Genomic DNA, 19,701 nt, shown 5'->3' on the forward strand with positions numbered 1-19,701 from the left:
TGTGCGTGTGTGTCTGTGTGGGTTTTCACAGCCAGGGCAGAGGTTGTTAACCATGTGCTGCAGTGTCACGTTCTCACAGAGGTTTAGCTTTTTTTTTTGTTCTTTCTCTCTTGTCACTTCCTGTTTCAACGACGCCCCACAAAAAGAAAAAAAAAGGGGGGGAAACCAGACCCACCAGAGTTCATGTTTAGACGTAGAGACTCAGTCAGCTGTCACATCGATGAGATTACGGTCCTGCGATTGGAGAGGAAGATCGGGGCTTGAATGATTCGGGATTAGAAAGTAAGATAACTTCCACTGAGCATCTCGAGAGGGTGTTTCAGTGTTTTTATTTTGGTGGTAGGAAGGAAGTCGTTTGTGCCTAGAGACTTTATTATGTTATGAAAAAAGGCAACAGCAAATGTAGAGAGTGTGTGTGGGCAGACTTTTGGTACAACTTGAAAAATAACACGTTCAGCAGCGCTGATCAAAAACAAAATCAATCTGTGCTTCATACTTTAATATTTTAGACAATAATCCATGACGCTAACCCCATCTCGCTCCAGGACCTTCCTCCATGTCCGCAGTGGCGCCCTCCAGTCCCACCAGTCTCTCGGCGCCGGCGCTGGTCCAGTTCCAGCTCGGCCTGTTCAGGGAGGAGGTCCGAGTCCCCGCCGGCAACCTGAGCTACCGCCATGCCAAGAGGCTGGCGATGGACATCATAGAACGCAAGGTAACTAGGTGGGCCATTTCAGAGGTTTTAATACAATGAGTTGGCTTTGGTTTGTATTTGGTTTATATTGCACACTGGAGGTGTGATAAAAGATGCTGCTGAGTTGCATTGTGGGAATAGTGGGATGTGTAGTGTTTTTGGCGTCTGAAACACACTAGAGACAAATAATCAGAATATTCTGCCCCTGATGTATCGATCTTGGTCAAATCTGTCCCCTGTGAGTCTTCTTCGTCTTCGTCTTCATCTTCTTCGTCTTTCTTCTTCTTCTTCCTCCTCTACTTCATATTCTTCTTCCTCCTTTTCTACTTCTTGCTGTTCTTCTTCTGTCATTATTTGTCCCTCTTCCTCTTCCTCACCTCCTTCCTTTACTTCTCCTTTTTCCTTTTCCCCTTCTACCTGTTCTTCTTCTTTGTTTTCTTCCTTCATTTCTTCTTCTTCCTCATCTTCTCCCTTTATATCTTCTTCTTCTGGTTTCTCTGTTGTAAACTCTTTACATCTGGCAGGTAGGACGGTTAAAATAAACCAGACAGTTTTTTTAAAAGTAACATTCAGCGCTGGAGAAACTGCTCAAAGCCCGTTGACGTCCCACACCTGCATGTAAAACCTGTTAGTAAAACACTGTGACAGCTTGATCAGGATGTACTTGGTCACTGCAGCTGTGGAGGTCTGCAGCAGCTACAGAGAGCCAGACTGAGTGAAGAGGGCATTACTAGTAATGAGAGATGACACAGATCACACAGTCCCACATGGAAAATACTCAGTTGACGTCTCAGAGACGCTGTTTCTCAGGAAGTGGACTCTGAAATGTCACCGTGCTCGTGATGGAGGATTGTGTAGGTTACTGAGTAGCGGTGGCTCTTTGAGAAACCACACAGCGTTACTGCATTTGTTGGCCGGGGCGGGGTGTGAAGGATGTTGCAGCGGTTTCTGGCTCTAGTGGATTGTGTTAACCAAACGCAGCTCGTTCAGCGTTTTACACCGTTTAAAGCAGGTCAAATGTGAGCTTTTAAACCAGCCGGGGGACAGTTGGGTGGCCGTTTTATTGTAGTCTGTGCGTCACAGCCAGACTCTGTGTAAAATAATCTACGATCTACATCTGAAATGTTGCACTGACCCCACAGAAACATCTTCAAAACATGCATCTTCCAAGACCTTCAACTTCATTTCTGAGGGTGCAGGGAAGTATGGTAGGGTGTAGGGTTAGCTAATAAAAGCCGAGTGTTTTTGATCAGGGCAGACTTTAAATGAGCCGTCAGTATTTTGGCGCTGCACTGAAACTGTAGTTGAGGTTAAATAAAGATGAATCGCAGGTGTCGGCCTCAGCTTCTGCACATCGCCTCACTCGGAGGCTGTGTGGTTGACATGAGCGCAGCAAACTTTCCGACCACAGCCACACACACACACACACACACACACACACACACACTCTTCCTTTTATACTTTGATCTTCTGTTGAGTTTCCAGGCAGCAGGTCAGCAGTGTCTGAAGAGTGCGTGTGTGTTTCACTCGAGCATTTTAGTGCAGTCACCTGTACACGAACCTGACAGCATGAGCCTGCCTCGCAAATATGTCACATGCAACACTGTATTTCTATGTTTGTGACACAGATTCTGTTTTCTAAGGCCTCAGCAAAACAACTTGAAGTGAAAATGAAAGCATTTTATCAAATTATCCATGTAGTATGATTTTATATATAATATGTATGCTGTTGGTTGAGCAGATTCTTCTTCTCTCTGCTCTTTCATCTCTACTTGTTGTTTAACCGTCCTCAAGAGGAACGTTGACGCACATCGTAACTGCAGTACGCCGTACGGAGGCTCGTTGCTGCCAGAAAAAGACAAAAAACATATTAACACGACGTTGTAACAAGGAAAGATTATAGTTATAACAAGCTCTTTCACCAGTATAACGATAGCTGCATACTGTTATTACAAGAAAAACCTTCTCCAGTATCTTGTTGTGCATATCTATACAGTATCTTATAGTGTGTTACATTACCGCATCATAGGTTTCTAACAATACACTTGTTTATGCTGCGACATGATACAGATCTATATCTGCAGGACCGTCTGTCTGCCGTGCTGCACATCGCTGCAGTTTTTGTATTTCGTCGCCATGCACACACACACACACACACACACACACACACACACACACACACACAAACACACACATGGGAACATAACAAAGGTAAAAAAAAGACTTCTGACTGACTGGAGCTGCGGTTATCTTCGCCATCTGCAACACTTCAGATCGTATCGTCTTTTGGTCTCACGATCGACCGAGCACAAAAAGACAGGCTTCCATTTTGACTGCGTATCTAGGTCGCCGCCTCTGATGGTTGAGAGACGTGCGTTTGTCTTGTACAAACGTCTCTGTCTGTCTGTCTCTGTCCGCTGTAGAGGCTGAAATTTGCCTCCATTGCTGCTGAATGCAGAAAACATCCAAATCCAACCTTGATTTGGTTTGGATCCTTTATGTTCGTCATCTTTCGTTCCCTGCAGCAATTTTTATGTCACCTGGAGTTGAAGCGACGACTGATCATTTTAGTTTTTGAACACCTGTGTGTAGGTTGAATATTTTCTGTTTGATAAGACTTTGCTAACAGATTTGAAATAAAGATATAATGAAGCATCACATATTTCCAGTGATGCTTGCATGGAAATATTACCTTCTGAAAAGAGTTCCTCAGTGTTATATAAAGAAACTGATGTGGAAAAAGTGATGAAAGTTTAAAAATCCAAATAAGTCACTAAGCTCTGCGTTCACATGATGAGTCTTTGCATTAGCGCTGAACGTAGCGTGTCTGTCGGATGAAGTCTTTCTTGTGTGTTCAGGCTCCGGACTGCTGCGTGGTCGGCATCGGTGAGAAGATTCTGCTGTTCAGACATCAGCCCGCCTCAGAGCAGCTGCTGCTGCACCTCGCAGACCACGACGAGCTGCAGCACGGCGACCTCATCGAGGTCATCATCCCAGGTCAGTGGAGCAAAGAGCAGGGGGGGATTATATTTGTGTCGGTACACAGAGGGGATGGAAAGTGTCCAGTCTGGACTTTTTTAGTTATCTGCCTTATTTTTAGAGAAGTTGAAGTCTTATGTCGGAGGGAATTATCAGAAATACTTAAGCATATTTGCTCTGATACTGTCTCTACCCACTTATTCATTTAATCCAGATGACTGATGTTAAAAAAATCTAATTGGGTCGATACTTTGTGGAGATATATCTGTGGCAAAACATCTTGTCAAGTTTAGTTTTGCACCCAACAATCAAAAAGCATCCGATCAGGGTTTTAATTCTAGCTACAAAAAGGCTAAGTGGTGTTATCTGACTGAACATCATCTCTTTTTATCGTGTCTCCATCTGACTCAGGATCAGCGTCGGTGACTGAGATGAGGATGCGGCCACACTCCCTGGTGGTCCAGTCGTACCGGACCCCCACCTTCTGCCACCACTGTGGGGAGATGCTGTGGGGCCTCGTCCGACAGGGGTTAAAATGCGAAGGTAAAGTGTGAGAAAGTGCTGCGTCACAAGTGTTTGTTGTTTTTATAAACCAGCATCTGATGCCAAATTATAAATGTGCACCCGTTGACAGCCATCGTCTCCTCTTCTTCCTCCTCCTCCTCCTCCTCTCTCAGGTTGTGGATTAGACTTTCATAAACGTTGTGCATTCCAGTTGCCCAACAACTGCAGTCGAGCGCGGCGTCAGGTCAGCACCAGCTTCTCGCTGTTTCCTCCCCGACGACCCCACACGCGCTCCCTGTCCAATCAGGCTGGAGGAGGAAGTCTGGAAGAGGTGAGCAACATCGTCGCCTGCTCAACAAGGAAAGAACGACAGGTTACATTTTCCTCCACTGATAACGTGTTGACACTTCCCATCTGGCCTCTAGATCAGCATGACCAAGCCCTCCTCCAGGCCTCCGTCCTGGGCGGAGCCCCCGGTCTGGCTGGGGGTCGGGTACGGCGACAGGAGCAGGGTCCAGGTGCCTCACACCTTCCACATCCACAGCTACACCAAACCCACCGTCTGCCAGTACTGCCACCGGCTGCTCAAAGGGCTCTTCAGACAGGGGCTGCAGTGCTCAGGTGAGACGGCCGGAGGACTTCCTGCTGGTCAGGTGTTAAAGTGTTCCACCAATAGAAATGTATGATCTAATGATTTAATCATATAACTGCTGATATTAGGATCGCCTATATGCCATATTAGATAAAAGATATTATCAGAATCCTTAAAGAAAAAATTCAACACTTGTTTGCTGTTTGCTTTATCACCTGTTGCTAGGCGAGCAGATTGATACCTCACATGACTCTATGCTAAATATGTAGCTAGCACCAGCAGACAGTTAGTCACTAGCCACTTAGCTTAGCATAAAGACTGGAAAAGAAGGGTACAAGGGACAGTATGCAACTTCTTCCACTAGTGGCACCAAAACAAAACAACTTCAGATTTCTGATGCATACAGTAGCAAAGGATCATGGGAGTTGTTGTCTTCCACGCAGGGGGTAATTTATCCACGTTTTATTCACGTTACATTTTGTCACATTCGTCACCTTCCTTCTTCATTTTTCCCTAAAGTTGCAGCAACAGGCAACCAAATGAAATGTAACGTGATATCCCCGGGCTTAAACAATATTGGACACATTAAAGATAATAAAACAACACAACTCAGCAAAGTCAGTAACAAAGGTCGAGTCATTTTTAGACATTTAAAGCGGAAATCTTTTAAAGAGTGTTTTAAAGAAATCCCTGCACCGCTAGATCTTTTTCTTTTTTGCTTGAATCCAAATTTAAAAACATCTGGAGTGTTGCGTACAAGGCTGACTAAAAGCAAATCAGTGTATTATTAATTATTTATAAGTATAAACTCTCAAACATTGCTATCAGCCTGAAAAAAATCCAGTATCGGTCGAACATTTTAAAACAGTGTTACAGCAACAGCTCATGAAGAAGTGAATTCCAGGACAATATAAATGTTTTATCTTGGTTTGAAGTCCTCTAACTGGCTTTTTCCAGAGCTTTTAACCAGATCTCACATTCTTCCTCATTTGTCATAAAGATGGTATCTCATTTTGATGACAACTAAGCGACCTAAGGGGATGAGATAAATCCTTTTGGAACTGTTTCCATGGTGAGGAATAAAAATGTCAGCCTCAAATTCAGCTTTTTCAGAGTGTTAATGTTTCGTAAGCACCTTCTTCTCAAAACTATTTCGCAGCGATGACTCATGTAATATATTAAAGTGAGTTCCTCCGCTGCAGCCACTTTTAGAAGCTTTGTTCCAGCAGCACCTTGACTTTGATGAGCCGCTTGTCGATTAGAGGTTCAGAAACGTATTCTGAGCCCAAAGAGAGAACAAAATCACATTTAAAAGTCAATTCTGGCACGATTGTTTGCTTTTTTTGTGTGTAAATAACCCTCTTTGCACCTGAATCCTTCCCTCTCTCTGTGTTTCAACCCGCCGCCTCTCGCCTCTGCTCGCTCTGTCAGACTGCAGGTTTAACTGCCACCGCCGCTGTGAGCAGCTCGTCCCCAGAGACTGTCCAGGAGAGAGGAGGGGAATCAACGGGGAAGGTAAGCGTCGCTCTCTGGGGGTCCACGTTTTGTATTCTGGGCTCGTGACTCTTAGATCAGGCTTCTTTGAAAAAGGCCCCACTGCTCTGATGTTCCTGTAACCCTGTGCTGAGTCAAGCCTGATTCAACCTCCATGTTAACTGCATCTGATTGACTCAGGAGGACTACTTTTAGATTCGACATCACGTTCGTATGAGCGGGGTGATGACTCAGCGAAGTGGGATCAAAGCAGGAGGATATTTGAAATGGTTTTGCAAGATAGCATTTTTAGCTGCAGGGTCGTGATTTAGTGTGGGTCCCATATTACCAGACTGATTGATTGATACCATTTTATTTAGAACATATAAAAAATAAAATAATACAAGCAATAAAATAATAGTTTGAAGTCAAGAACAAGTCATAAATACAAAAGAATGCAGAATGAAACTGAGTGCAGGAAAGTCAGTCAAGTAAGTGAACTTTGAATCCTGCTACCTACGGAAGCCCTGAAGTGTAAAAAAAAAAAAAAAAGTCAAAATTTTTCGTAGCACATTTTTTCAACAGTCATAAACACAACTAAGAACAAAGAAGGTCAACACAGTCAACGTTATACCTGCTAAACAACAGCATGAGGGCCTTGTCATTGTGAGCATGTTAGCAATTCTGCGCATGAGTACAGCCTCCCAGAGCTTATAGACCTAACAGCTGATCAGTTAACTGAAACTTAATATTCGGTGCAGGTCGTGATAGTCATTGCACATGATGTCGTTTTCCCAGAATCCCCAGTGTTGGCTCCCAGCTGCCCACCGGACCCCGGGGACAATGATTCAGTGCTCACCGATATGACAACACTAGACCTCTCCGACGATGAGATGTCCACAGATGGAGACTCGATGGCCGAGACCAAAGACGAGGAGCAGCAGCGAGAGCCGATGAGGTCAGAGGCCTGGTAATTTATGCTGGTGATGTCATGGCTCTTAAGAGGTGGTACCCACAATTTCCTGATGTGTCAGAAGTTTGACTCCACACACACGCACACACTCATCTACACACACTCATCTTTCCTGTCACCCGCTGCTGAATCCATCTGCATGACACATTTGTTTGCAGTCAGTGAGCTTTGGGCCACACTGCCACCTAGAGGCACTTAGAAGACACTTTGATTCAGTTTTTATCCCTCAGACCAATTTTCTTTCTTTCTCACGTCCTTTTGTCCTCTGTCCCTCCATCAGTCCGTGTTTCAGCAGCTACATCCCTCTGATGAGGCTCGTCCAGACGGTTCATCACACTAAGAGGAGGGCCGGTGGAGTCCTGAGAGAGGGATGGCTGCTGCATCACACCAACACTGACGCACTGGTGAGACACACACACACACACACACACACAGACGGATTAAAATGTGGCTAAAAGCAGCTCAGCTCTGTAGTCATATTGCAGAGTCCCTAAAATTCCAGTAAAAAGCACTTTTATAAATCTGCGCTATAAATCTTATTTAAGTTTTCTCAAAGTCAAAGTACTCAGTGTGCAGTAAAATGTTCCCTGACAGTGTTGAATTACCATATTAATATATTAACATTATCACTGCAATAATATATGTCTTGAGTGTCCACTCGTGCTCGAACCTCACTCTCCTCTTCTATGTCCAAAAATAGACATTCATCACTCAGATTTTTTTTTTTTACATAAAGAAATAAATATGTTCATGTGTCACATTAGCCGAATTAACAAGAAGGCCCAAATAGTTAAGAATTTGTGGAATAAAACGTTTCACAAAGCTTATACAGTTTCTTCAAACGCAGCATGTCTTGAAATTTAGTGAATATTTAAGGGAGTCTGGTAACTTTCTCCACCAATGATAAAGAAGTAGCCTATATTGCATACTCTTTACTGTGTATCTATAATTTGAAATATTATATATCTTTCATAAGTTCAGTCTATATGATGAAATAAACAGTGAACGATCGGAACTGGAGAAATGTAAAACTATTTAATGGCTTGTAAGGTCTAATATTTAGAAAATTGTACAAGACATTTTGAGATGTGATGAAGGTGCAATATGTGAGAATTACCTGTTGTTAGCTTGGTTAGCCGTGCATGTAGCGGTCTGGACTGGGAGCTTGAAGCACCAGAGAAGTGTTGGTGTTGACACTGCAAAGACAGGAACTTTGGGCGATGGCTAGCTAGTTAGCATGCTAACTTGAGACATCTCCGCAACACGATACGTAGACGTCACGGTACAAAATCTGATGTTTTTTTTCATATTGCACCTTCACACACCTGATTGTTACTGATGTGTGTGTTCTCAGAGGAAGCGTCACTACTGGATCTTGGACTGGAAGAGCATCACTCTGTTCCAGAACGAGAGCAGCACCAAGTACTACAAGGTAGAGCTCCTGACCGGCAAACACAGACGTGTCCACTGTTCTGTGACTTTCTATAAACATGATAAAACACTCTCTCTCTCTCTCTCTCTCTCTCTCTCTCTGTCTCTCTCTCTCTCTCTCTCTCTCTCTCTGTCTCCCCGCCTCTTCCCCTCAGGAGATCGCTCTGTCCGAGGTGCTGCAGGTCCGAGGCCCCGCCCAGCTCTCCGTGCCCTCGTTGCCGGGCAACAGCGGCCACTCCTTCGAGGTGGTGACGGCCTCGCTGGTGTACTGCGTGGTGGCCGGAGAGGACGGGCTGGCCTGGGAGAGCGCCATCCGCCAGGCTCTGATGCCCGTCCAGGGCAGCGGAGGACACGGCGAGGAGAAGCAGGGTGAGCTGGAAACTCAGATATTAATTAGTTGGGGGTTTTTTTTCTATTAATAACTTATCACACAAAACATGGATGTGGGCGGTGGAGCTTGAATCCAAACTGAAGCTAATTAATTAGGTTTATTTTTATAAATATAATGAGTGACAGCTCTTGTAATCAGGGTTATATAACACATTTTATATTTACTTTTATTGAGACAGACAGGATGAGGTGCAGAATATTTGTTGGACAGTAAGTGTTTATTCTTCTGATTACAGGAAAAGACTCTCACAGAGACAGCTTGGTAAGGATCAGATCAACACTGCTGAATCTGAAGACATGATTATTACGCCTCTATAGTGTGTTGTACACGGTTAATGTGTGTTGACGTATGTTTCAGGACATCAGCTCAGTGTATCAGATCTTCACAGACGAGGTTTTGGGCTCGGGACAGTTTGGAGTTGTGTACAAAGGTCAGTTTATCCACGTTGTTGAAGAACCAGCAAAGAATGTTTAGTATAATTTAAAGAAAAAAAACAGAGGAAAGTATTATGATGTTATTTTTGTTAGAATTTAATTCAAAAAGTTCAACATGAGCTGGTGCCAGCTTCTTGAGTGTGAGGATTTGCTGCATGTCTTTGGGTTTGTGGACTGTTGGTTGAAAAAAAGGAGCTTTTCTCCCCAATTTGCTGATAATTCTTGAACTAAAAACTGTATTGATTCATCCTAAAAATAATCAGCAGATCGATCCTGCAGACGTCTGACTGAAGACTGAAATGTAGAAAAATGTGTCTCTTTGTTTTACTATTTTCACTTCTTCAGGTACTCACAGGAAGTCAGGTCGGCCAGTCGCCATCAAGGTCATCGACAAGACGCGATTCCCCACAAGACAGGAGAGACAGCTGAGGAACGAGGTGGCCATCCTGCAGGTACTGATTGTTTTTGTCATCGGCTCGGTGTTCATTATACTTTTATGTTCTTTAACATCTAATCTGTGTGTGTGTGTGTGTGTGTGTGTGTGTGTGTGTGTCTGTGTGTGTGTGTGTGTGGCCCAGAGTCTGTCCCACCTCGGCGTGGTCCTGTTGGAGGGGATGTTTGAGACGGTGGAACACGTCTTCGTCGTCATGGAGAAGCTCCACGGCGACATGCTGGAGATGATTCTGTCCAGCGAGACTGGACGACTCCCTGAACGCACCACCCGCTTCCTGGTCATGCAGGTAAGTTCACCTTCGCCTCATTGATTTTTCCACAAAGGTGTCAAAAGATAAATCTGAGATGGTTGATGAAGTAAACCACACTCGTAAACCTGTTCAAGTGAAACAGTCTGAGACAGGAACCTCATCTTTGGTAAAACTGACACTTCTAAGCACTCGGGCGGATCACAAAAGTCATGTTTGGCCGTCTGTGGACCACTGTGTGAAAATGTAAACTGTTACCTGTATAAACAAAGCTTAGAAAATTGAATTCTATCTAGCTGTCCTCATGTGCTTGTCCTCTGTGCTGCAGATCCTGGAGGCTCTGCGGTACCTGCACTTCAAACACATCGCTCACTGTGACCTGAAACCTGAGAACGTGCTGCTGGCCTCAGCGGACCCCTTCCCTCAGGTGGGGGTTTGTGAAAGCGTTATGTGATGCGTTTAATGTCCAGCACCGGTCGCGTTAAATCAGCTCTTTGTTTTGTATCGCAGGTAAAGCTGTGTGACTTCGGCTTCGCCCGCATCATCGGCGAGAAGTCCTTCCGGCGCTCTGTCGTGGGCACGCCGGCCTACCTGGCGCCAGAGGTGATCAGCAGCAGCGGCTACAACCGCTCTCTGGACATGTGGTCGGTCGGTGTCATCATGTACGTGAGCCTGAGTGGCACGTTCCCCTTCAACGAGGACGAGGACATCAGGCAGCAGATCACCAATGCTGCCTTCATGTACCCGCGACAACCCTGGGCCTCCATCTCACTGGAGGGTGAGCGCCAGCTTTTATTTTTCTGTTGGTGCATTCAGGGACACTAAGTACACTAAGAAAAAGCTTTCCTGTTTCCCACAAATAACAATCACAATGACTTAAAAGGACAGTTCACCTTAAAAATGAAAATTCAGTCATTATTTACTCATCTTCATGCTGATGGAAAGTCCGGGAAAGTTTCATAGTCCAAAAAAAAACCAAAACTTCACCCAACTTTTCATTTTTAGGTGAACTCTTCCTTTAAATGATATGCAACCAAATTAGCTGGATTTGTGTTGCATTTGGAACACGAGTTGTTATTATTATTGTTTATCTATGTTTGCGTCGTTGTTGAGAGAAATGAAGCGTTGCATGGTCGGCAAAGATACATACAGAATTTTCTCATGCATGAGTCCATAATGAGAATTCAGATGTCAGACTGTCCTTGAATGCATCATAATGAAGTGTTAAAGATATATTTTTGTATTTTTTAAACCCAACTATTTTCCTTCATCACCGTATTTTTCTCAGCGTGTTCCACCTCTTCACATCAAATTTAAACTGTACAGAGTTTGTTGTAGTGCCTCCTGTTGGCCACTGGGTGTCTCTATCGAACCACTTTTAAATCCTCTCTTCCTCTTTTGTCTTTTCTTCTCCAGCTGTGAGTCTCATCAACAACCTGCTGCAGGTGTCGGTCAGACGGAGGTTCAGTGTGGGCAAAGCATTAGGACACCCCTGGCTGCAGGTCAGACACCTTACAGTCTTTTTTAGTCTGTGATGAGCAGGTTTATACTGGAAAATGGATCAGATCCCACAGATTATAGCTAAAATATGGATTGTATTTCACTTTTGCGAACAGGTTTTCTATCAAATCTCGCTGCATATTTTAATTTTAATAATTGAACTCAAATATCTCTGGAAAGTTTAATGTATAAGTTCATATATGACATTATAAGGTGAAGTCAAAAATAATGCATGTTGTCCATCTTTTATATCATAATTAACAAAAAAAATGTCAGTCAACCAACTGATTACACTGAAAGCAAACTGAAGTGAGTGTTCATGTTATTTTGGCACATGTATGGAATCTAAAGACGCCGCAGGAGGCTAGTTTTCTTTTAAGGTTGTAAACCCTCATCAGAGCTCCATATTTGATTGATAATAGTTTAAATCGCTGCACGTTTCCCCTCCCGCAGGACTTCCAGCTGTGGTGTGACCTCAGGGAGTTCGAGCAGAAGATGGGCTGCAGGTATCTGACGCACCGGGGCGACGAGGAGCACTGGATACGCTACGCCCAGGAGAGAGAGCTGATCTTCCCGTCCCACCTCTGCTGGGACCCTGACAGCGACATGTGACCTCGGCCCGCAGGTTGGACCGTTGGTAGTCTGTACAGCTGAGGCGTTACCTTTGCTTTTATTCTTTTTTTACCCATCAACTCCTACTTTTATACTAAAGCAGATTATATTTGTCTCTTAAGATAATAAAAAAAACACACATACAACTTCTGTTTAGTAATATAGTTTTCCTTTTTTATTCCAAGTTGTGGTTTTTAAACTTTAACTGTGTGAGATGGGTTTATTGTGGCATGATTGGTGATGACGGACAGAATGAATGATGGAGGAGAACGGAGCACAGATGAAACTGAAAACATCGAGTCCACTCGCACTGATAATCACGGCCGACCTGTCAATGGGACCAACACCCTATTTTGCTTCCTGACTGACGTAGGCCTGCTACAGTCCCACGTTCAGTATCGCTTCTTCTTCTTTGACTTTCCTGAAGCCCTGTTGTCTCTCGCTGCTCGACACCCCTCTCGAAAATTCACCATGTTGAATTTAGGCGAGAGGCGTGTGGGTTATCGTTCTCTCTGGCCGGAGCAGTTTGTCTTTCTGTCTTCGCTCTTTAAGTCCAGCCACGGCCCTCACTTTGTCTATATTTACCCACAGTGCTTTGCTTTGAGTCGCCCTCTCTGCCTGCTTTCTTCATCTTAATATTCGTAGTTTAGGTGCTCCTGTAGTTCACCCTCTGTTTTCTTCCTGAGCTTAAGGCTTTAAGATCTTCAGGTTACATCTGATCAGCTTCACAGTGTTGTGGTTTTTTTATTCATTTCTTTTGCGGAACATCATAGCACCTGATTGGCTTTTTGTGTTTTTTTTGTTATGATTAAGTGAGAGTCGGGGACTCACAAGACAGCGTTTCTAAACTTCAACATTAGCATGCATCTGCACAAATACTCAACCAACCAAGCCAACTGACCAACCAGCATTTTTATCACGTTCTCTTCTTTAATTACCCTTCTACAAAAAAAAAATATGTCATCTGAGAGAGAGAGAGAGAGAGGCGGAGAGCAGGAGGCTTTGCTCAAAATAACTCCAGATTTTTTTTTCCTCTCGCCCTCATTACCTCCTTCTGTTTACCGTCTCCTTAAGGCAGGTATGTTAATATGTATGCTGCTTACATAACTTCAGTGCAATACCCGGCACATTCCTGGTTTTATATATTTATTTATTTTAAAGGCACTCTGGCAGAAATGAGGGACGAGCCGACCCGTCCAAACAGCTCTACGATTTGAGCAAAGCCTTCCACTCTCAGCCTCTCTGGGGCAGTGTTTTTGTTTTGTTGGGAGGGGGAGGGGGAGAAGGGGAATAAAGTTAAGATTTGAAAGAGGAAAAAATGATAAGAACAAAGAATATAGAAGGACAGTGGAAGGGGTTTAGATCGCCCTCTCCACACAGGAGAGACAGCGGGAGCTGGGAAGAAGGGATGGGTGGAGGAGAAGCGGTTTATAAGTCGCTCTCTCCGTAGAGGGCGCTGGAGAAGGAGATGTAGTCCAGGGCGCCGCTGGGACAGTCGGATCCGACGAACCTGGTCATGCGGCTGATGCAGTACTCGGCCTGCTCGGGTGGCAGCTCCCTGCGCAGCTCGTCCACTGTGATGTAATTCTGGAGGAGAGAGACGGAGGCAGGGTGTGAGTTCTAGAGATTTGTCATTTCGCTGGAAAATAATCCTACCAGAGCCTGACATGGACTCCAAGTCTTACTGTGACGTGACAGTACATATATATATATTTTAATGGATCGGTCGAATTGCTCTGCTGTCCCAAATTTCCATTTCTGCTCTGTTCTTAAAACACATCCAGGTTTCGTTGCACTCACTTGTGAGAGTGAAATTTTATTGCAGACAAACTGACCAAAGCTACAAAGGTAAGATCTCTGCTCTGGGATCTGTCATACCGCTACTTCTGTTAGATAACAAGCAAACCTCGATGCTGTTCTCGTCTGCTCACCTTGTCTGAGGCCAGAATCTTGAAGGAGGCCATGACCTGTTCTGCGGTGTCGGTCTCGGCGGTCTCGCGGGTCATGAAGTCGATGAAGGCCTGGAAGGTCACCACGCCTGTGTTGTTGGGGTCGACCAGGGTCATGATGCGAGCAAACTCCACCTCACCCTGTCAGACAGAAGAGGATTAAATCAGCCCAGCAGCAGTAAGTGAAGAAGCATCACTGTTAGTAGAGAATGGAGGTAAAGCTCTGGTCTCTTCTGTACAGTTTCAACGTGGGAGTGAATTTCTCCTGACTATGAGCATGTTTCACTCACCAGATCGTAACCCATAGAGATGAGGCAGGCACGGAAGTCGTCTGGGTCCATCATGCCGTTTCTCTTCTGCAAAGGGAAACGCAATTTTTTGTTTTAATGACTGGAACAAACAGACAAGCTCCTTGGTGCAGCTCATTAAAAAGCATGTTTTAATTTGTCACTAGTCCTAGAATAGTCTTGTGAAAACGTGTCATTGATCCTGAGAAAAACAGAGATCTCTCCTGTAGTTTTGGTATCTTTTAAAACAGTAGCAAAATTAACTACATTCAAAAGTTAACAAATAATCCTAGTTTATATTCAGATCTGTGCCACATGCAGATTTATTTTCAGGGTCAGTGAACGCCTCACCCTGTCGAAGTGGTTGAAGGAGGCTCTGAACTCGTTGAGCTGCTCCTGGCTGATGCCCTTGGCGTCGCGGGTCAGGATCTGGTTCTCCACCTCGTTGATGGTTCTGGCGATGGTGGTGAGCAGCTGCTCCCAGCCCACGCGGACGTGCTGCAGCAGAGAAGAAGAAAAAAAACTTTCAGCAAGGAAGACAAGAGGAGGTGGGGGGAGTCCGCTGAGGTGTAGACCACTGTACCTCCATGGTGTAGTTGGTGTGCTTGTTGTCGAAGATGAGGGACTCCTGGCTGAGCTGGTGGTCTCCCTCCAGCTTGTCGATGTTGGATTTGTAGTTGATGATGTTCTGCTCGTACTGCTTCAGGCTGTTCATCTGTTCCTCCAGGGAGCCGGCGATGTCCACGGACACGTGGCTGATCTCCTGCGGGAGCACACGGGCAGGAGACCGGACTCAGTTTTTATTTGCTCTTGTATAATAGATGAGTGTGTCTACAGATCAATCCATTTTTAATGTGCTGCTCGTTAGTTTCTCATCTGTTCAGTTTTAAATGAGCAATCACGACTGACATGTATGAGCAGAAGCTGAAAGAGCTTTTTAATTGCCTTTACATAACCATAAAACTGTTGACACTGAAATGTCAAAGTTGTCGACGTTCTTCATGCTCCTAAATAAACAGCTTAATTATATTTTGGCAGCTGCAGGGAGAGAGACAAGTAAGACTGCAGTCTTCTAGCTCCGTCAGTTTGACACTTTACCTCCATCTTGGTTTGAATCCAGGGTCCGATGATGTTGGCCTGTGCAGCGAACTGGCGCCTCAGTCTCTCGTTGGCCTGCTGTCTGGCCACCTCCTCCTGGAGCATTTGGTCTCTGAGGGGAACAAGGTGCTTCACCTGCGGGTGGAGAAATCAAACGCACAGTCAACAGGAGCATATTCTCAACAGCAAAAGGAACTGGACCTTTTCTGTCAACATGTTTTAATGTGAATGATTCGTGTGCTCCTTGTTTACCTGAAGCATCTTTCCTTTCAACTCTTTTTACAAATTCAATATTTATGTCACAATTTACATCTGAATATCACCATCAGACTGTTTCTTTCTGTGAATTTAGTGAACCAACATGGAAGCCAGAAGAGGTTTTGAGATACTTGCAGTTGTTCTGGTCCGGCTTTATTATTATTTAATGATTTCCATGGTAACAAATGTATTTTCCCAGCGCAGTCCTGCAGAATGACACACATCAGTGTTCTGCAGTTATTTTGATTTGACCTGAGAGCTCACAGCTGGCAGGATTCAGTGTCACTCTAACCTAAATGTACTGAACTATTTCTGACCTGTCGCTGTGTATGTACAGTACGTATTATTAGCCAGATGACCAAAAGCAGCACATGCTCGGAGTTAGGCTGACATTTCCTGTTTACACAAACCAGAACCAGAAATAGACACCAACTGAGGCTGGGTTCCTGATAAATTATCTATAATAATGGGGAAACATGTATCTTCTGTGTTTCTTCTTGGGTGCGTTTGATTTGACTCACAGTGTCCCACTTAGTGCTGATGTCCTGGGGGGAGAGGGTGGTGTAAGGGTTGATTCCGGACAGCTTGATGCCGTAGGTCTGGGCGATCTTCAGGATCTCGTTGTGGATGCCCATGGTGGCCATGCGCTCCTTGTCGGCCTCGGGCAGAGTGGCCTTGAACTGGTCGTGAGCAGTGATCAGACTCTGAAGGAGAACGGACATTAAGAACAGTGAGATGTGGTGTTTGACGTTGACTTTACTAATGTGACAAAAGCCTGTTTGACTGCTCGACTTATTTAAACATGGATGCAGGGCAACATTTGAGACCTTTTCCCAGCGTTTCCTATTTATAGAATGTATTCCAGGTGGCTCAAAAGATGTGTTTGTGTGTTTTGCACAATATCTCGATTTGAAAGGACCAAGATGTCGGCCAAAACAGTACATTTATGTGCAGCTGATTCACCTCCCAAGTCAGAAAGAGATTCTCTGGCACGGTTAATAAAGGACAGTATCTGCCTGAGGAAACACTGACATCCTCCTCTTTATTACCGACGCTCAGAGATTTCGGTCAGTACAGACATTAAGGTTTAAGTGAAGAACTGTCAAGACACAGTTTGTAGGAATATAAGTTAGATAATCTTTTCTATGGATTGACTTCAAGTGACAAGTTCACGTCAAAGGTGCAACTCCTCCATCTCATACCCAGGAGATCAGGAATGTCTTATATGAGATGAGGTTAGAAAATATCGAGTTCACACTTCAAGAGCTACAAGACTTGGTGACCTTTTCAGAGATGTGCATGAAAGGAGAGCTGCACGAGAGCCGCTGCTGTACATGTGATTATACGATCACAGTATTGGTTCATTATCTTGCTCTGACAGACGCTGGTAATTAGGATAATCTGTCATGAATTTCTTTTTTGTCTGTTTTCTATTGCCACTGTGAACTCCAGTGCTCTTATTTGATATTTTTTTTTAGATATTTTTCTAAATGTTTAATTTAGTCATTGATCTACTTACCTTGCGGCTCAACCCTGTGTTTATCATTTACAAAACCAACTACAAAAAAGAATGATGTAAGTCACTTTTGTTTGTTGCTGTGCCTCTATGAGCTGCAGATTATCAGTCTTTTCTTTAGTTGAAGATGTAAAGTCTTCCAGGCTTCATCACGTGGCATTATACAACACTGTGTTTACCTGGATCTCCTCAATGCTGTGGACAATGAACATGTCCTGCAGGTCCTCCATGGCTCCGTCCATCCAGTTGTTGAAGGGTGCTGCCCTCTTGGCAAACTCCAGGTACAGCTGGTCAATAGTCTCCCACAGCTTCTCCACACGCTGGAACACACAGAGAGGGTCAGGACTCATTTTACCTAAATGAAAACTGCCACTGCAACCTGTGACTGTTATCTTGATTTAAAGTGTTTCACCTCCAGAGAGTCCCTCCTCTTCTGGGTCAGGGTGCCCAGGTTGTCCCACTGGTCACAGATGCCCTGGCAGCGGGCGTTGACTGTAGCAGCATCATGGTAGTCCAGCTCACTGGAGGAGATGACGGTACAGTTACACATCTATAAAAACTAAATACCAGAGTTACATTCCTCTCTCTCTGACCAACTTTTTCCAAAGTTATACTCACATTTCCCGCAAATATCTGGAACCTACTTAAAGATATTTGTTGGCATCACACGCTCATGATTTTCACTCTGTTCTGCATTTTGAGGGTCGTCTGCGAACATTTTGCTTTTGCGTATTTAATATCCGCTTTTGAAGTAATGAATGATTGAAAGTACGGGTGGCACACATACATTTTCAGCTCTATCGTACTGTATATAGCATCAAAGGGATCATCTCTAAACTATAAACTATCCGTGGAAAGCAGCAGCCTGAGGAGTGGTGAGGAATAAGGAAGTGGTGAGATCAGAGGTCCTTTCATCTTCTTATTCCTCTCATTAATACGCTTTCCACTCATCTGTTGCCTCTTTTGTTCTTCACTGTATTCTGTGTGCTCGCACAACCATCATTCTGTCGCTCGCTTTCTCCTCTCCTGTCCCTCCAAGTAAGAACCTCAATCTGACATCATCGTATTCCTCATTCCTCCCATTGCTCCTCCTCGCAGCTTTGTTCTTGTTTCCCCATCTCACTCACACACACACACACACACACACACACACAAAGTAAAACCACTTTGTACTGTCATGGCGTCTTACTTCAGCTCCTGGGCGATGGCAGCGATCTGCTCAACTCTGTCCTGGTGGGCAGCGAGGTCGCTCTCAAACGCCTCGTGCTTCCTCATCAGGGCTCTGATCTCCATCAGGGAGGCCGACTCGTAGTCCTTCTGGGACAGCAGGTCCTCCTTACCTGAAACACACCGATGGTTTCACTACCTGACGACAACCTTTTTACTTCAAACAGTTCTCACTTCAGTTTGTCCTCTGATCTCTCGTCTTCCCTCCACTGGAGTTCGACCTTTTCTCTCACTCACTGTCGGATTCTATCATCCCCACAGTTTATGGCTCTGTGTCATTCAATTTGGAGATTTAATTCTGCAGTGTGTGATTTTTTTTTTTATTAAACTAAGTGGTGAATAGCTTTATATTCCACCAGGAATCACTGTTATAGGGTGTTTGGTCAGTAATTAATGTCTCTCCTCCTCCTGATAAGTTCTGGTATCCCTGCCCACTTTATCCTATCAGGACAGGGAACTTCTTAACGTCTGCTTGTGAACACACAGACAGCAGAATCGCCCTGTTTACTGCTAAAACGACAATGTTTACAGCAGCTTTAACCTTGAGCTGCAATAAACATACATGCACCTTAACCAACTGAGCCACCAGAGAATCCTTACAGATCTATGTCCTTATTCTTTTCATCTTAATATTGTATATTTTTCCCTCTTCTGAGTTATTCCTCAGCAACCCTTTGTCATAACAAAGCAAAAGTGATTCTGCGTTTGTCCATCACTCATCAACTCTTCTGGCTTGTGTTTTTCTGGCTGTCTGAGGGGAAACACTTAAACTCTGAATGATCCTGGTGTTCACACCTTTCTGTCGTCCCTACCTCCGGTCCAGGACTCGTGCATGGCGCACTTCTGCTTGAACTTCTCAGCCAGATGGTCGAGTCTCTCCAGGCGGCGGATCTCAGTCAGCAGCCACTCCTCGTAGCCCTTCTCCACCTGCTCCAGACCCTTCCAGGCGTTGGCAATATCCTGGAGGAGACAGAGAACAAGACCTCTCACACATTTTTATCGACACTTGTTTGGGAGAACTGAGCGCTCAGAATGTGAATAATGAATGTATGCCTTGAGAACATTTTAATATCCATGTTAATTTT

The 19,701-nt window shown here is 44.5% G+C and overlaps 2 protein-coding genes across 6 annotated transcripts in view; one reads left to right on the plus strand and one right to left on the minus strand.

The window, feature by feature from the left end:
• Positions 1-103: 103 nt before the first annotated feature.
• On the plus strand, positions 104-19,576 carry LOC119027128 (serine/threonine-protein kinase D3-like). 2 transcript variants are annotated; one of them, XM_037112027.1, is made up of 19 exons: positions 104-712; positions 3,550-3,688; positions 4,082-4,213; positions 4,348-4,505; positions 4,600-4,795; positions 6,198-6,281; positions 7,038-7,197; positions 7,493-7,616; positions 8,567-8,644; positions 8,799-9,012; positions 9,270-9,295; positions 9,392-9,464; positions 9,814-9,920; positions 10,047-10,208; positions 10,498-10,596; positions 10,680-10,947; positions 11,586-11,671; positions 12,123-12,294; positions 19,440-19,576. In XM_037112027.1, exons 1-18 carry the CDS (start codon positions 557-559, stop codon positions 12,279-12,281), a joined length of 2,421 nt encoding a protein of 806 aa, XP_036967922.1. In that variant the 5' UTR covers positions 104-556; the 3' UTR covers positions 12,282-12,294; positions 19,440-19,576. The 2 variants fall into 2 exon arrangements, with proteins under 2 accessions (XP_036967922.1, XP_036967920.1); XM_037112025.1 differs by lacking the exon at positions 19,440-19,576 and having other exon boundaries at positions 104-282; positions 546-712; positions 12,123-12,281.
• The window catches only part of actn3b (actinin alpha 3b), a 35,401-nt gene continuing 28,133 nt past the window's right edge, over positions 12,434-19,701 (minus strand). For 3 of the 4 annotated variants that reach the window (XM_037112023.1, XM_037112022.1, XM_037112024.1), the window contains 11 exons: positions 19,429-19,576; positions 18,579-18,729; positions 17,802-17,910; positions 17,569-17,709; positions 16,395-16,577; positions 15,616-15,750; positions 15,101-15,280; positions 14,869-15,015; positions 14,521-14,586; positions 14,213-14,371; positions 13,710-13,868 (listed from right to left, as the gene is read on the minus strand). In XM_037112023.1, the coding sequence (XP_036967918.1) occupies positions 13,710-13,868; positions 14,213-14,371; positions 14,521-14,586; positions 14,869-15,015; positions 15,101-15,280; positions 15,616-15,750; positions 16,395-16,577; positions 17,569-17,709; positions 17,802-17,910; positions 18,579-18,729; positions 19,429-19,576 (1,578 nt within the window). Of the gene's footprint in view, positions 13,869-14,212; positions 14,372-14,520; positions 14,587-14,868; positions 15,016-15,100; positions 15,281-15,615; positions 15,751-16,394; positions 16,578-17,568; positions 17,710-17,801; positions 17,911-18,578; positions 18,730-19,428; positions 19,577-19,701 lie in introns of all 4 variants that reach the window. The other variant, XM_037112020.1, reaches the window with a different exon arrangement.

This window comes from Acanthopagrus latus, chromosome 10 (assembly GCF_904848185.1).
Source record: "Acanthopagrus latus isolate v.2019 chromosome 10, fAcaLat1.1, whole genome shotgun sequence".
Classification (NCBI taxonomy): Eukaryota; Metazoa; Chordata; class Actinopteri; order Spariformes; family Sparidae; genus Acanthopagrus; species Acanthopagrus latus.

Bases quoted from the DNA above. Each gene is read 5' to 3' on its own strand.
- LOC119027128 (XM_037112027.1), top strand. From the start codon at position 557: ATGTCCGCAGTGGCGCCCTCCAGTCCCACCAGTCTCTCGGCGCCGGCG. The intron at 4,214-4,347 runs GTAAAGTGTGAG...CTCCTCTCTCAG, and splicing joins ACAGGGGTTAAAATGCGAAG to GTTGTGGATTAGACTTTCAT. The intron at 4,506-4,599 runs GTGAGCAACATC...TCTGGCCTCTAG, and splicing joins GAGGAGGAAGTCTGGAAGAG to ATCAGCATGACCAAGCCCTC.